Here is a 17,370-nt window from a genome sequence, read left to right on the forward strand (position 1 = left end):
TATAAAGCTGAGACTAAAGAAGGTGATGTGACATCAGTATTTCTCATCTTCTTATATTCTCTATTATCTAATAAATTGGTTGAGATTAAAAAAATAAGTATATATATATATATATATATATATATATATATATATATAAAGCTGGGACTAAATGAGGTGATATGTCATCATTATTTCTCATCTTCTTGTATTTTCTATTATCCAATAAATTAGTTGAGATTAAAAAAAATAAGTACATTACAAAATATTAAAAATAAAAAATTATTATTAAATTATAAAATATTACATGTCTCTTCATCATTCTATTTAAATTCAATAATATGTAACCATTAATAATAATTAATTATAAGTCGTGAAACATTCAATTATTTTATTATGCTAACAATTAAACTTTAGTAGCTTAAATACATTAATTAATTAATATAGGAAAGAAGGTTCCTTCATCTTCCCTCAACAATGCGATTAGGGTCTAAGTTTAATATTATAATCCCATATTTAATTATGCAATCTTTTGTTTAGTGTCTTTTGACTTCTTCAAACTCTATAAATATTAAGTAGTTAAGATTTGTGGCATTATTATTTTTCATCTTTTTATATTTTCTATTATCTAATATATTGGTTGAGATTAAAAAATAATTATATTACAAAATATTAAAATAGAAAATAATTATTAGATTACAAAAGATTACATGTCCCTTCCTCTTTTTATTTAAATTCAACAATATGTAACCATTAATAATAATTAATTATAAGTTTTAAAATATTCATTTATTTTATTAAGTCAACAACTAAACTGGTTTAAAATACATCAACTAATTAATATATGAAGGAAGATTCCTTCATTTTCCCTCACCAATGCCACAAGGGTCTAATTTTAATATTATAATCTCATATTTAATTATGCAACATTTTGCTTAGTGTCTTTGGTTTCTTCAAACTCTATAAAATTAAGTATTTAAGATTTGTTATATTTGAGTTTTCTTATTATTTAATCAACACCCTCTTTAGAAATATTGTTGTGTTTTTATTTTTTGACTTATTTGAATTTTTAGTGTTGTGTGCTTCATAGAGTACTCTTTTATTTTTGTACATGAGTTGTATAATAATAAAGATAGTTTGATGATAAGGGTAAGATTTTATAAGATGTGGGAGCCTGTTAATACCAATATATATATATATATATATATATATATATATATATATATATATATATATATATATATATATATGCAACTGTCAATAAATTGCAATCGGTCAATGGAAAATTTTTTGGTGGTCCAACATTCAAAGTGTAATAAAATATTAACAAAGAAATAAATGATAAAACAAATAAGATACTTTTCTAAACTCCGAAGACATTGAAGGCGAGAAGATGTAGCTGAGGGCAGTTCACAAGTCCCAGCCTTCTCGTTTGAATATTCGTACAATTATTACTTGATTGATCGTTTACTTGTCTCATAATTGTTCTACTTAGAATTAAATGTTGGAAGTTTTGAAATTGATGGATGCTAGATGTGTCTTTCTCAATGAGCTAAAGTCAAGGCACACCAAATAGCATTGCCCTAAAGTCAATTCTTCTGATAGAACAAGTGTTTCCAGCCATTCCATGAGGAAATTCCATGTGAATAGGCCAAGTCATCTCATAAGAGAAATCAAGTGGCCCCTGAACTCTGGTTCTTAGGTAGGATGCCTATTTATGCTATGTATGATTCATTCGATTCTTCTTATGCTGATTCGGTGGGTGATTTAACTGATCACCTTCTATGACATTGTCTTAGTGTAAAATGGATCACACGACGTTTAATTCTTGGAGAAATTTTATAATAAAATGGCATAATAATTTCAATCTTTTATAACTCTCGTCTCATAGTTCGTCGTATTAATTCCAACATTAATATATGATTAGACGATTATTGTGTATTTTGAAATATTACAACAAAATTTCCAACATTAAATTTTTTTCTTTTTTAGTTCTCATTCAAGAAATGGATTTATATTAGAGTAATTTTAGAAGTCAATCGAATTGAATATGCTCAAATAAAAATTAAGTCTACTTATTTTTATCGTTATCATCCTACCATTTAATTTTTTAAATGGTAGGATGATGACGATAAAAATAAACTCATAGCTTCTTCGAAATTAATGACAGCAAATATAAATGAAATGAAATGATAAACACCTACCATTTAATTTTTTAAACTGAATAAAATTGTAAAAACCATGGTTCAAACACAAATGAAAAACAACGATTTTAACTTTCCATAAGCCCATACGTAGAGCATATCCTCCAGATGAAGCTTTGATCGTATGCAAGAGAACCGACAGCGACTGATGATGCTTCCTTCTATGGGGTAATATCGAATGAAGATTAATATTAATTATAATTAAATAAGGTAACGGTTGTTTTTTCTCTGAAATCTTAATGAATCTGAATTTTTCTAAAATATGAATAGGTATGAATATGAATATGTAAATGACATGTTTATTATTTTTTTAATATTTGAATATAGTGGCAAAAAAATATATTTTAAACATTGTTCTTGACATTTATGTCCTTGTAAAAAAAAAGATTAGATTTTATAGTTTAGAAAGTAAGTATATTATATACAGATATTTTTATAATATAATATTTACTTCTCATTTATAGTTTGTTCCATTCAGATAAAAGTTAATTTTTTTTCTATTTATATGTAAATGTCTAAAACTCGAACATAAGTTAAAAAAAAAAACAAGTAAATTTAGAAAAATCTGAAATTGATAAAATTTAAAACTTCAAATGTTGAACAAATAAGTCCTACGTGATTAATTATAATATAAGATAACGCACACTGTAATAATAAAATATTGTACAATGTGTGTTACATTAAACATAAAACAACATTAATGTAATACAATCTAGTTCAATCACCAAACACGAGACAATATTAGTGTGTTTACTTCTTTTATAGGGGAAATGGAATGAAGGAAGGAGAATGATTTTATTATTTACTTGTTTATTTTGCATTTGGGAGTAAGAATGAAGTTAGAGGGATCCATCAAATTTAAGAATGAGGAATGAGAATTCTATTTTTACATGGAGGTAAAATGGGATTCTCATTATTTGAATTTACAATTCTATCCTCCCATACTTTCTAAAATTTTAATTTTGTCTTTATCACAAAATCTGATGATAATAATAACAATATCAATTACTATAATAATATTAATTATATAATAATTATTACTATTATAACATTTATAATAAAAATAATTACTATTACCACTTTATTATTATTATTATTATCATTTATTAATGATAATAATAATAATAATAATTAATTTACTCCAAATGCTCAATATTATAATGAACATTAGGTTGGTAAAACCTAGGCCCGGGTCCGCGATTCACAATGCCTGGACCTGGCCCGGGTGTAATTTTTAGACACACGAGCTCGGCCTAAAAAGCCCGTCACTGGGCCGGGTTTTCAATACAAGATTTTGTACCCGAATTTTATATTTTTTTAATGTTAAACATGATATTTTTGTAATTTTTTGTAATTTTATGAATTTTAAATTTATTTCAATGAAATTGGACATGAAAATATAAACTTTAAATGTTTAAAACCTTACATATATGTAATAAATGAGTCAAATAAATATAATTATTTAAAATAATATATATTTTTTAATTTTTTAATAAAATCCGGGCTCCGGGTCACATCTCGGGTTTATCAAGTGATGCCCAGGACTAGCTCGGCTTTATATTTGGGCAGGGTATTATCTGGCCCACATTGCCTGGGTTTGAGTCTGGATCGGGCAGTTATTTTTGACATCTCGAATGAACATGCATATACTTCCTTTATAAACATTTATTTATTGATTTTCTAAGTGAAAAACATATAATATTAACTAAGGGTGTTTTTGTAAATGATTTATTCAGATTATATGATAAAAGTAAACACATTAATTGAAATATTGTTTATTATGATTCATACAATTTAAGTATATAATTTATTTTTATTTTCATTCTTCATTTTAATTATTACTCATTCCAATTCATGTCTATTCTGATTCCCACAAAGTAAATATATTATAAATATAATTTAATCAAATCTTACCCTATCTTATTGAGTCTAATCCAATTTTACCTATCAAAAGCACCCTAAATGTGGACTGTAGGTTTTACCATCTAATCATTGATATTAACTTCTGAAAAGATAAATATATTATTAGGGTCAGTTTGGGATTGCGGAGGCTGATGAAATAAGCTGCTTGTGCTGTGCAAATGAAATAAGCTGCTGATTAAAAAAGTAGCTTAGTGTTTGGTAAACTGTGTTGTTGCGATTGCTGTGAGTTTGAAAAGTATAATACATGTGTTTGGTAAATCTTATTACGAAAGTGTTGTTGTATTATATAATGACCCAAATAGACATACGTTATAATTGTTTTTTATTTTATGTTTAATAAATTGTTTAGACATTTTTTTTAAATATGTAAAATTACATTAATAAAACTCAATTAAGAAAAATCTAAAGAACTTCATAATCTGTTACATAGTATATGATAAAAATTTATACTTTTACATAATCTAAATAAAATAAAAAGTAACATGTATTACATTCACAGTAAATTTTTTGCAATAAAAATCCTCAAAATTTCCATTTCTTAGGATTCAGAGCCATTAATATTGTGATACTAAATTGTGGCGGTAATATCTAACAATTTATATATTATGGTTCATGGATAAATAAGATATAATTGTCTTTTTATTAAAATACTATGGTTATAATAAGTATTTTAAAAAGTTATAGTAGCTTATTGAATAAGCTGCTTATGAAAAGCAATCTTGTATCTGTTTTTAAAAGCTGCTGACGAAATGGAGAAAATTATGAAATAAGCTGCTTTTACAAATTTTACCAAACACTATTTTTATCAAAGATTATGAAATAAGCAGTTTATTGAGTTTCAACCTCAATCCCAAATGGGGCCTTAGTCTCTAAAACCTAACGCCTAAGTTTTACTCAAATGTACACATAAATCTCTTAATTTCAAAAATTAAAATATATACCATATATTGACTATCATAACTTTTGAGTTTGGTGGAAAGGTAATTAAAAATTTAATAATAAATGCAAATACAAATAAAAAGTGGCTTAAGTTTGGAATCAGGGGTTTTAAAAGAAACATGTATCATTAGATCTAATCAATGATACATATTAGCTCTATTAATAATTTTTTTAATTATTTTTAAAATAATATAGCCAGTTAATAAACCGATCAAAGGGTGATTTTAAATTTAAAAATAAAAATAATAAGAGATATGATAAAATACAATATCTCAAGTTCTTTTATTTTAAATTGAATTGTTGACAAATTCTTTTATTTGAAATTGAATTCTTGACACAAGAAGTAAGGAAGCTTCATTGCATAATGTTTATTTGTGCATTTTTTTTCCAGATAAGGATGTTATATCCATACATAATTGAAAAATAAAGTGGTTTATGATAGTTAGAGGCTACAATTAGTCATGTGTCATGCTTGCACAGTAATAAGAGACTTATTTCAATGTTTGCATAATAGGAGATTTGCTCTAGCAGTCTAAGAGGAGTAATGGATTTGATTGCATGCCAAAAAATATTTTGTGTCAATATCATTATCACAGAACATTTGTATTTTCTCTCTCAGTTGCTGGAGTTTAAGTAATTTACTTATGTAATACTCTGAATGCATCCTTAGATATTGATTGGATGTAATTAGTTTTTTTTTTAGATTAAAAAAATTTATATTGGAAATTGGTTATTGTATTTGCTAAATGATAAGGCATTTTTAAATTGACGAAATATTATTAATAAACCGTGGATGTACAAGTTAGTTAAATGAATTGAAACTTTTCGATTACTTAATTATTTTTTGTCATTATATTAAATTATATTAAATGATTGATTAAAATTAAAACACTTAAATTTAAGTGTCCACAACAATCCTACTATGAATAATTGTAAAAATACACACAGCACATGGATAAATCCTAAATGCAAATACAAATTAAAAGTGGCTTACGTTTGGAATAAGGGGTTTTAAAAGAAATTAGCGCAATTTTCAAATACATTTTAATGTGCAAACAAAGAAATGCAGGGTTTTTTAGCCCTCCAGGTGGAGAATACGTTCAACTACTGGGCCTGATCCAGCCCATTTCCCAGTCGAAAATTAAAAACTTTCAGAGGAAGCTTTTGCCGTTCGCTCAAATTTTGGCGCCTTTCCAAATCTCTTCCTCCTACTTCCCATTGAGAGTCTCACTGAGAAAAATTAACATCGACCGAGTCCCCCCACAACGACGCCGTTGGCAAAGCCCTTCGTCGAACAAAATGGTGTTCCTTCACCAACAGAAGTCTTCACTCAAAAGAGACTCCTCTTCCTCTTCAAAAAGCACATTCCCCGTTCCTCCTTCCAAAATCCCCAAATCCGTTGATTCAGAAATCGAAAAAATGGTCTCAATTTTAGCAGATGCCGGTTGTACTCTAATGTACCACTCGGGGCCACCGTGTCTCCCTTCTGATCCTAACAAGTTCCGTCGCCACCTCACCAATCTCCTCTCTCACGACTCCTCACTTCGCTCCCATTTCCTCGCCGGCTTCTCTTCTTATGTTCAGTCTCCCAAAAATTTCAACAGGTCAATTACTTTCTCATTTTTTATTTTTAAAATTATTTTTTATTCAATTGTCTGATTAAACGACTTCGTTTTGTTTTGATATCAGGGTTCTGAGCTCATTGAGTCCTGGCAGAAGCGACAGCTTAGTTCGACAGCTTTTGCTGGTTCCGTGTATTCAATTAGACCTAATGCACATGCTTCTCGAGAAACTTCCGGAATATTTTGATGTGAATCCAGAGACACAGACATCATTGTCTTTTGAGGAGGACGTTGGTAGGCTTATTATTAGTCAATTTCGGTGGCTTGATTTTCTCGTTGATCCGAAATCCTTTACCGAGAAATTAATGGAAGTACTTTGTATTTGTCCTTCACATTTAAAGAAAGAGATTATTGGTTCATTGCCTGAGATTATAGGTGATCAAAGCAATAATAAATCCGTTATTGATTCTCTCCAACAAATGCTCAGTGAAGATTCAGCTATAATTGTGCCTGTGCTTGACTCCTTTTCGAACTTGAATTTGGATGATGAGCTGCAAGAACAGGTTGTTACCATAGCATTATCGTGTATTAGAACAATTGATGCGGAACACATGCCACATTTACTTAGATTCTTATTTCTTTCGGCAACACAATCAAATGTTCGAAGAATTATCTCACACATTCGTCAGCACTTAAAGTTTGTTGGAGTGTCAAATTCTCGTGCATCACAACAAAATAAACTTAAGGGAAAGTCTCTTGTGGATAATTCGGAGGCGTCCATTCTTGATGCCTTGAGATCAAGTCTTCGATTTAAGAATGTAAGTCTGTTTGTCTGTCCCATATGATTTTAGAGAGTGTTTGCTCTTATTTAATGTAGCCGGTGTACTTGTGCTTTTGCCTCTCTGTGTAGATGCTTTGTCAGGAGATTTTAAAAGAAATTGATGGTCTTAAGAAACCTCAGGATCACAAAGTTATAGACATATGGCTTCTTGTTCTCATGTATATGAATGGGGATCCCCTACGAAAGAGTGTTTCGAAGATTTTCAAGAAGAAAGTTATTGAAGATTGTATTCACAATGTTATGCTTGATCAGTGCATTCGTGGGAACAAAGAATTGGTGCAGGTATCTGTGACAATTATCTTGCATGAAGAAATATTCATTTTATATTTACTGTTTCCTGAATTGTTATCAACTTACATTCATTCAAGCACTTTTAAAGTTTTCTATTGATTTTGTTAGGATCATTTTCCATCATTTCTTTCTTTGTCCGAGTACTTATTGGCGTGCAAAGAACAAAAGGCAAGGGAGTTTGGTATTCATGTGTATACTTGCTTGTTTGAAGAGTTTACTGATACATATTCAAGACAGGAAGTAAGCGACCTAAATTTTTATTTGTCACCACTGATGATTAGAATACTAGTTGGTGTTTATGATAAGTTGATATGTGGTTTATGCAGGTTCTTGGTGCTCTAATTACGCATGTGGGATCTGGTGTGAGTTTTGAAGTTAGTTCGGCTCTGGAGACAATGGCTCTGCTGGCATCAGAATATGCATGGGAATTGATTCCACTTTCTTCTCATATAAATGGTATCTCAAGTATCAACCGCCTTTTCTCACAAATAATTATAAATTTGGAAGTCAGCTTGACATGAAAGTCCAAACACTCAGGTATCTTGGATTACTTGGAGGGTTATAGTGCTCAAAATTTGCACAAGGTGGGTTGATATATTAAGGTAGTATGGGTTGAATTTTGTACTTGTAAATTTCTCTAGCTCTTGTCATAGCGCAGGTCTATGAGGTTTTCAGCAGTCTAGCACTGTCAGCTCGAACCAGTGCACCCTGTTATGGAACTTCCATTGCAAATGAACTTCTGATGGTAGTAAGGAAGCAGGTGCAATATGAATATTCAGTGTCTTCTTAACGTAGATCATCTGCCTAATTGATCTTGCAATCAACTTAGTTCTTTGTCAATGTGGTTATCCATATAAGGAGAGATTTCCTGATTCTCTGATTTATGCAACTCCTTCCTATTCGACAGGTCAGCCATTCAGAACTGAAGTACAAAAAGATGGGCCTGATTGGAGCCTTGAAGATTGTTTCATATCTGGGCGATGCTGGTATTGTTACCAGTACATCTCCATCTCAGGTAGGATTCATTTTGTTGCAAATATGAAACATAGACTCAAGCTGCAACACAAACACACACAGACAATGATGACGACGACATGGAGTTTGAAGTTTAAGAGAATTAAAAGCAAGAGAAGAATTCTGTTGGAATCATTCAGCACTTTTCATTAATCTTTGCTGTTCAATTTAAGTATGCAGAACTAATAAACAACAAAAGTATAGTATTTCATGTTGGTATTCACTTTCGTGACATGACATCCACTTATTGATTGGCGAGTGTCAATAAATGGCCACGAGCAATCCCAATAACAGTCACATAAGCCACAGCAATGTATGTAACTAGCCTCTGGACCATGTCAACAGATGCTAATGAGGAGAGTTACCAAGTGATAGCTTCACCAAACCACAACTTTCTAACACACGATATAGACTTCTATAGTCTATATATTGGGTCTTACTACCGAAGAAATCACCTCTCTAACCCATAACCATAGCTTCCATCCCTCCATGAGATTCTGCACGTCAAGAATTTCAGGGTTCAAATATATGTTGAGGATCCAAATAAAGGGTGCATTTAACAAAGTTGAACAATATCTTTAGTTTTCTGTGAAGAAGTCTTGCCCCAGGGTACCGTGGTGATTTGGAGATTGTTTTACAAGAATAGCCACATTGGCATATGTAACTCTTATCTTATGACACATGATGTCTGAGAGGGTGGATATTTGATATGCATGTAAGATTATAATTGGTACAAATGAATTAATGCTGTGTTAGATCAATATAAAGAGCATGGTCAATTTCTAGTATTTCAATCTATCATATTATTTCTATGAGATACATTCAGCATTTCTGTACACCTCTTTTAACAGAAATCGAACGCTGAAGAGGCTGTAGAACTCTTAAAAACATCTCTGAACTGCTGCAAACAGCTATACTTACCTTTGACTCTCTTTTATGATGAGCTAACTGCAATACTGAACAGCAGAACACTGCAGCCAGAAATTATAGAATGGTAAGTAAATTTCAGCACATTTTTACCGGGAGATAATTATCTTTTTAAGTGAGAAAGTTATCTGCACTTTGTAGGATCGTCAAACATGTTGGGGAGTTTGAATCCATATATCTGTCTGATCTGGAATGTGGACAACTATCTAATAAGAACTCATTTTGTGGTATAGAAGGTAAGATAGGTTTATGCAATCTATTATTCTGCTGAGAAGTTGGATCATAAATAATTTTGGGATATAGGTTGCAGTTTCTAATCGGGATTTACTTTTTAGGTGAACTATGGATGAACTTGGATGGAGATATATCTCCAATTTGTTTGAACATTTTGCCATTGGCTTCCTCTTCCTCACAGTAAGTTTTGCCATGCTCTACTTCCTGTCAGAATCTGTGTGTTTTAACTTGTCTTAATATTTTCGAATGCTGATGTTGAAACCCTGTCTGCAGGTCTGCTTCTCTACAAGTTCTTCATGCTAACTTCCTTTTACTCTCTACTGTAAGTATGAATGATCCTTTGGGCAATAGATGGACTTTTAAGTAATGGATAAATATTTTGAGTTTTCTCTTAATTGTCAGGTTGAGAGGTTGACAAATCAGGGATCTCTTGGAGGAATTGATGCACTGCTTGGTTGCCCTTTACACCTTCCTTCCTCTAAGGTAGAACCTAGTAGAACATCTGTGGTGACATCTTGTTTTTTTGTTAGTATCTCTTCCTTGTCGAATAATATTGACATCTGCAGAACATTTCTTATCTCAATAGCTGTTTCTGTTTTGTACAGTGGTCAAACTTCTTCACACCATAGTCTTTTTTCTTTGTTGCTGGTGTCTTCATACCATGGTTATTATTACTTCATTGATGTTTATTGATATTGGTCTGAAATTTATGAAGTCTTGGATGGTTTGGCCTTTATGCATTTATTGTTTCCTTGTTTGCTTTCATTGAACTTGAAAAGCATTTGAATGCTGGGAAACATCAAACGAATTGGAAATTTAACACCTTGGTTTGCACTTCCCTCTTCTTCTTCTTTTCTGGTCAATCAACTTAGGAAAAAGGAAGTACATACTAAAATAACTGGTTTATGACCATTGTAAATATAATAACTTCGTCAAGTGTCCATGTCTAAGTTTGGGTCTTTAGAGCAGCCATTCTCATGTGAAAAGTTCAATTTTTCTCCACTGGTCCCTTGGTTTGTGTAAGAGAGTCTTGAAGTGAAATCCCTCAATCTGCATGTAAAATCAATTTCAATTGTTTCTGTAGACATCCACCAAATGGGGACATATATTGCTGTTGATATGCACATGCCCCACCTACATTTTACTTTATTTTATGACACTCAATATGCGCAATTGATTTATTATGTTCTTTTGTGATTGTATTGCTTGGTTTGGCTTGTATATTTATGTAGGTCATCAAATAGTTTTTTACGTTACCACGTTACCAGTTTGCTGACACTTATTTGGTCTGTGCAATGTCAGTGCTTCTCTGTAGCTGGTTGGCAATCTCTCACGGAAAAGCAGAAACAGATTGTGACCCTCTCTCTTTATCATGCAGCAAATTGGATACGGGAACTGGTAAGTGCTATAGCTGGCATTTTTATTGTTATGGTTGACAGTAACATACACTATGGTCTGCAATGCTTTTTCTACTGCTTGCAGCTTAATGCCTTCTGCACGCAAGTTGCTGGAAGACTGGAATGTATAAGTCAGACTACAAAACAGGAGATAATTGCCAAGCTATTGAAGCGAGTGAGGAACCTAGTGTACGTTTGCACTCTCAGTTCCTAGTGTTGCGGACTTTTAATTGATATTTTCTTATTAAAAATTAAAGCCTGTGGAGCGCCCACACACACATATATATTTTGAATATTTGGGTGGGCTGGGTAGGGCAGAATTGATTAGAGTATAGAACATGTATATAGTTAGTAATCATTGTTGAAGAGAGTGAGTATTTTCTATCGCTGATTATAACTGACACCAGGCTCTCATATGGAGCCTTAACATCAGAAGGTGCACGAGTTTTGAAATGGGAGTGAAGGCAAACCCTCCTAACTTCAATTTGCTTTTTGCTGACATGAGATTCAAAAGCCCAAACTTTACAAAGATCATGAAAATGCTGACATTTAGTTGCTTTTAAGTTCAAATTTATCTCTCATTATTCAGGCACTACAAGTAATTATCCTTTAGAAATGATATACACACTACATGCTGGCGAGTTGCATTATGGGCTACTTCCTCAGTTGAAATGCTGAGCATGGTGAACATGGATCCTTCAGCTCAAACTTAGGATTGGGCTAGAGATCAACTTGATGGGCAAATCAAATTAACAGGATTGTGGAACCAAATTTTTACTAAAGCTGAATCCATACCTTTTGTGATGGGCTCAATTCGTTGCCATTTTAGTGGTTTATCATGAGCTTGATTAATTAGCATCCCTGATCAGACTAGAAACATGGAGTGTAGATAATAGCTTTAGTCTATTTTCTGGCTTAATAGGTTGTTAGATAAAAATTTGCCTGCAAAATGTGGTGCGTATACAAGGGATATAGTAAGGTATTGAGGCTGCTGTTAATTAGAAAGTGAGTACTGAGGGTGGGCAATTGAGTGCATTTTCTTTCTTTGCTGCAACTTGATACCATAGAGAATGGTTTTCACATTTATCAAGTAAATTTTTATTTTCGCAACATTTACTCAATCACTGAAATTGAAGGATGAGAGCTATATCATTCAAGCTGTTGGTTGATTACCCTACAACATAGTGATAAAACTTGAACTTGACTGGGACAAGTGACATTATTTGTCAGTTAGTACTTTCTTGTCTTTTTGGTAATCATTTAAAAGTTTCATTAATCTTGTTTTGCTCAATCATCCTAAGTGTTAACTATTCTAAGACAATCTGATCCTCATGAAAGGGAGAATCTAAACTTGCAGAGTTCTTGAAAGCTTGTTAAATTATGCCATCAAATGCTGCCCTCAATCTCTTCCCGATGTCCATCTTCATGTGGAGAAATGTGGATCTTCACTCTTGAGTAAGCCTAATAATATGGGGCACATGGAAAAGAAGAATGAACATATTAAAACATACGACAGTGCCTCTCAAGACAAGAAAAGGAGACATAAAAAGATTTCAAAGGCATCAACAATTTCAGATACAAACTGTAAATTGCGTCAGCCGACAATATTGGATGTTTTGAGAAAGTCAGGAAATCTGACAAGTCAGGGGGTGCTGACTGAGGATGCTTTAAGTACAGTTTCAAACAGCTCAAAATTTGGGTCCGTAGATGAAACTTCCTGTGGCTCTAATGAGCCAGTAATTGTAGAAGTTTCTGCACTTGCCAAGGTTCTGGAAACCCAAAGGTTTAAATTCAGGCCTCTTCTCTTTCCATGCCTCTCCATTTTGACATTTTCTAAGGTTTGTCTGCTGTGCTGTAATTGCTCGGTGTTTGTTTGTATAACTTTTGTTCTGTTTATTTTCTTGAAGCATTTGCTTTGAGTTCACTCATGCTATGTCTTTCCTTATGCAGAACCAAGATTCCTGTTGCTCTGATCCTGCAGCTGAGGTACCATGATAATTGCACTGCTCATTACTGATGAGAGTTTTTAATGAATAAATGAAGTCCTCAAGAACAACAATTTTGTTACTTTATGCTAGTTACCTTTGTACCTGTACCTTCTACGTGATCTTCACTACAAGCTGGATTATTTCTCTCCTCCGAGCAAACTATTATCACCCAGATTCTTTAGTATTCCTGCTGGTTTTACAAGGATGACTGTGGAAAAATTCTTGAGTGAAGTAAAATCAGTATTGCCATATCTCAGGAAGCATTTTGATAGTGCGGTTACTCTTCTTAAAGAAGGTAAGAAATAGCATTCAATTTGGTTTGATAAACACTAAGCGCAGCACTTCTATGCTTTTTAGTTCTAAAACAAATATTTTGTAGGTGATGAAACCTGTGAAGATCACTGGAAAGTGCAGTCTGCTATTACTGGGAATCCTGATATACCAAACCTTATGTTTTCCAAATCTTCTGTTTCCTCTTTGGTCATCAAAGAAGTACTCAATTGTTTCAGTAAGGTGAAATCTTGACGTGTCTCTGTGTCTTTGATAATTGTTGGCTTCTGAAATTGGCTGCCAGAATTCAAATGTTTCTGATTATTTGCATTGAAGTTCTCTCTTTACAGGCTTTTACACCATTTTTCTGTTTTGAATTTTTTATTGGTCTGAGTACAGATGCTGAACCTTCCTGAGGCTCAAAAGGACAAATCAGTTCTCTCTGATTTGCTTCAATCCTTCCAGCCTATTGAAATACCAGCCTCTGTTATTTCAGACATACAACCTATCCCTTTACCTGGGACAATAGACTATTTATATCTTGGAGCTTTCTCATTTCTAGAAGGTGTCCTGAATATAGGTATGCGATTTTCCCAAGTTTCCATGCGATTTTCCCAAGTTTCCATTTATTCTCATCACTCGATTGTCAGTGCACTTAATTTGTAATATATCTGCTCCTTGCAGCCTGTTCTTTCTCCTTTACGCTTGCATCAGAATCCCTTCTTACCCTAGAGTCCATTGTAATGTCACTTCAAAAGTTCCTTGATAAGTTGGAGGGAAATGGTAAAAGTACACACTCAAAATCTATCGAGGGGTCCCTTCATGTCTTGCATGAAAGACTTGGAACTTCTGCTCAGAATCTGTTGCAGTGTAAATGGGATAATGAAAGTCTTGAGAATGGATGGAAGAACAAAGTATGATTATCTACCAAATGGGATTTTCTGGCTCTAGATATTCATGACTTGTTTCAAACTTAATCTACAAAGTATTTATCCATGAAAAGTGATAATCTTTATGATGTTTGCAGGGAGATATAGTACAGAAGATACTATGGATTTATTTGGAACATAGCAAGTCCACTTGTGATTTGTTGCATGAGCTTGCCTGCTCCATCTTGCCTCAGGTGCATGCATTTTCCAATTATAAATAGACATACCACTATCGTTTAATGTTGGAATCAATTGCAGTATTTGCAATTTCCTTGCATCTCACTTGAGAACTCAAAATTGCTCATCCTAGAATTACTTTGTCAACATTGCTAAGATTGCTGTATCCTGTCCAATACAACACTGACTGTTTATTATGCTTGGCTGGACCGCATGAGGTCACTTCATGTATAATATGGCTCCGCGTAATCCAGTTTTCTTGTTTTGCAATCTGGCCATGAAGAGGATCCTCTTTCTGTTTTAGGTTACTCTGCACAGAACAATAATAGAAGATAATCATCATGGTTTTCCAACTCTGTGTCCCGCAACATTGTTTGTATGGTACCGGGTACTGGTAAGTCATTTTCATTTATCCACTTCTTTTAGACCACTTTCAATTTACTAGTGTTATTGGTAGATATGCTTACAGAGATTGATATTTGCAGCATGAAGTCAACCTTTCTATTCTCAACAAATTGGTGAGCTGTAGATTTTAATGTTCAATCCTCCAAAGTTCATAGATACTATGAGAAAATCCTCTTTGTTCCATAATCATTCTGTATATTTTTCTACCTCCATTTGATTAGATGAAGGAAGTTGTTCACTTGGAGAGATGCAAGACTGCTGTTCGACCTGAAACCATTCAATCACATTTAATGAAAATGCACAAGTGTGTGAATGTGGTTGTGTCATTAGTAAGTATGTGCAGGAATCATGAGAAGGTAACCATACAGAATAGATTTTTGTTTTCATTATTGTTGTTGTTGTTATCTTCTAGCTCCATGGCATGTGGGAAGATTTTGACACTTGGAAATTGATGTTCAGGTTACTGTGCATGGCATGGCTGTCAAGTATGGTGGGAAGTTTGTTGATTTTTTCCTGAAATGTAAGTTCCTGACAATTTTAGTATTCTATGTATAAGGAGTTTTTTATTGCTGGGGATGCTGAAATTTATGATGTTCTGCAGCTTTTGACTTCTTGCAGGCCCACTTTCAAACGCATAATGAAACAATAATCCAATTGGTGAGATTAGATTTACCAAATTTCATTTTTCAGGCTTGATTGGAAGTAAGCTTCCTAGAAATGGAGCTTAAGTCCTTGTTATGCTTTGTCTACTGATTTAGTTGAAGGAGCTCCAAAAGGCCACAAGAACAATACAGATTCTATGTTCTGAAGCAAAGGTTTCCATTTCATATTTCGATCTGTTCCAAGACCAGTTTACATCTTCACTATTATAGTTTAATGTAATTTATTCTCATTTTCTTTGAAGGGTTTGAAGCAAACAGTTATCACTAGCAAAATTCCTGCTACAAAAAGGTCTATGGAACGTTTTCTATTCCGTGTCAAGGCTCTTCTGCACACAAAATCAAGTGGATGCACTTTCTGGATGGGTATGTGTGATGCATTCATTACTAATTTGTCATTGTGAAAATTCCTGTTTATTGACTTTGTTGAAGCTGTAAACCACTGTAGATTATGTGATAGGGCTGATTGTTGGAGTTAAACTGATGGCTTGGACACCCAGCACTTATTGACTGTGGGATCCACTCAGTGTCTTGTTGAAGCTTGGGTTATCATTCTGCCGTGGGGTTAAAAGTTCCATGTATTAGCAATGTGTTAACTCTATAATTCTAATTTCAAAAAGACTAAAACTAATATATCTGCAATTTTGTAATATTCTACTAAATTGTAGAGAATTTTGGATCTTGAAATCTGGCACTTCAAATCAGCAAATTCTGTTCAAATATATTAGAATTACCCAAGTTTGGCAAAATTTGCTTTATTTGGAAATAATTGGATTCATTTTGAACATTCCTGGAATAATTGCTAGCTTTTATCTCACTTTCTGGTCTCATATCATGTACCATATAATAGTAATAAATTATTATTTTTCTTGGGAATTCTCAGGCATACAGTGACCCACTTTATTTAATGATTCCATATTGCGGGCAATCATCATCCATCAGAATGACCTAATTTTCTACCCAACTTCATAATCATAACATCTCTCTTTACTTTTTGACAGGGAACTTAAAACACAAAGATTTGATGGGTCAGGTGGTGAGCTCACAGGCATATGTAGATGATCTCAGTAACAATGTTGAGGAGGATCTAGAAGGAGCTGTTCATGAGGATCAACCTATTAGTCCCGCGAGTGAGCACTGAGAAACAGAATAAAAAGTGCTTTGTCTATAGAATTCTTCATCTCTCTGTTTGAAAATTTTCAGGTACAGTATCAAGACACCCATATATTACAAAGTTCGTGCAGATATTCATTAGTGTTTGAAGTATTAGTGACTTATTGTACGTTCAAGGGACCTAGCATGTAATTAATTGTAACTAAATTAGAATACCTAAATCTGTACTAAAACTTTCTATGTGGAGAAGAATCAAGGCAAAATTATTTTATATAATAGTCGTAAAAATTTAAGAGGCAAAGCAACAAATATTGTGACACTTAAACATGCAGTCATTAGAAGGGATTTCCACAATATTTGTGTCTTAAAAATTTTCAAATTATTCTTCAGCTTTCTTTCTATCAATTGAGAGCTCTGCACTCTTGTTTTATTGCCTGATAAATCTTTGAGGCCTATGGGTGCCTGCACAAGAAAAGAAGGCTTGTCAAGTTATCTTGATAATCTGGGTGCAAAGTGCC

The 17,370-nt window shown here is 32.9% G+C and overlaps 1 protein-coding gene across 1 annotated transcript; it reads left to right on the forward strand.

Moving 5' to 3' along the window:
- Positions 1-6,236: 6,236 nt before the first annotated feature.
- Positions 6,237-17,162, forward strand: LOC18038592 (Fanconi anemia group D2 protein). Its single transcript, XM_024182182.1, has 30 exons — positions 6,237-6,649; positions 6,735-7,425; positions 7,518-7,730; positions 7,848-7,979; positions 8,066-8,195; positions 8,277-8,323; positions 8,398-8,499; positions 8,647-8,754; positions 9,605-9,747; positions 9,822-9,916; positions 10,016-10,094; positions 10,188-10,236; positions 10,317-10,397; positions 11,217-11,312; positions 11,397-11,500; positions 12,669-13,149; positions 13,262-13,297; positions 13,390-13,594; positions 13,679-13,812; positions 13,969-14,149; positions 14,254-14,483; positions 14,597-14,692; positions 14,980-15,069; positions 15,161-15,193; positions 15,302-15,436; positions 15,540-15,600; positions 15,682-15,737; positions 15,839-15,895; positions 15,985-16,105; positions 16,741-17,162. Exons 1-30 carry the CDS (start codon positions 6,345-6,347, stop codon positions 16,878-16,880), a joined length of 4,431 nt encoding a protein of 1,476 aa, XP_024037950.1. The 5' UTR covers positions 6,237-6,344; the 3' UTR covers positions 16,881-17,162.
- The last annotated feature ends 208 nt before the right edge of the window (positions 17,163-17,370 follow it).

Source organism: Citrus clementina, unplaced genomic scaffold, assembly GCF_000493195.1.
Source record: "Citrus clementina cultivar Clemenules unplaced genomic scaffold, Citrus_clementina_v1.0 scaffold_6, whole genome shotgun sequence".
NCBI classification, from domain to species: Eukaryota; Viridiplantae; Streptophyta; class Magnoliopsida; order Sapindales; family Rutaceae; genus Citrus; species Citrus x clementina.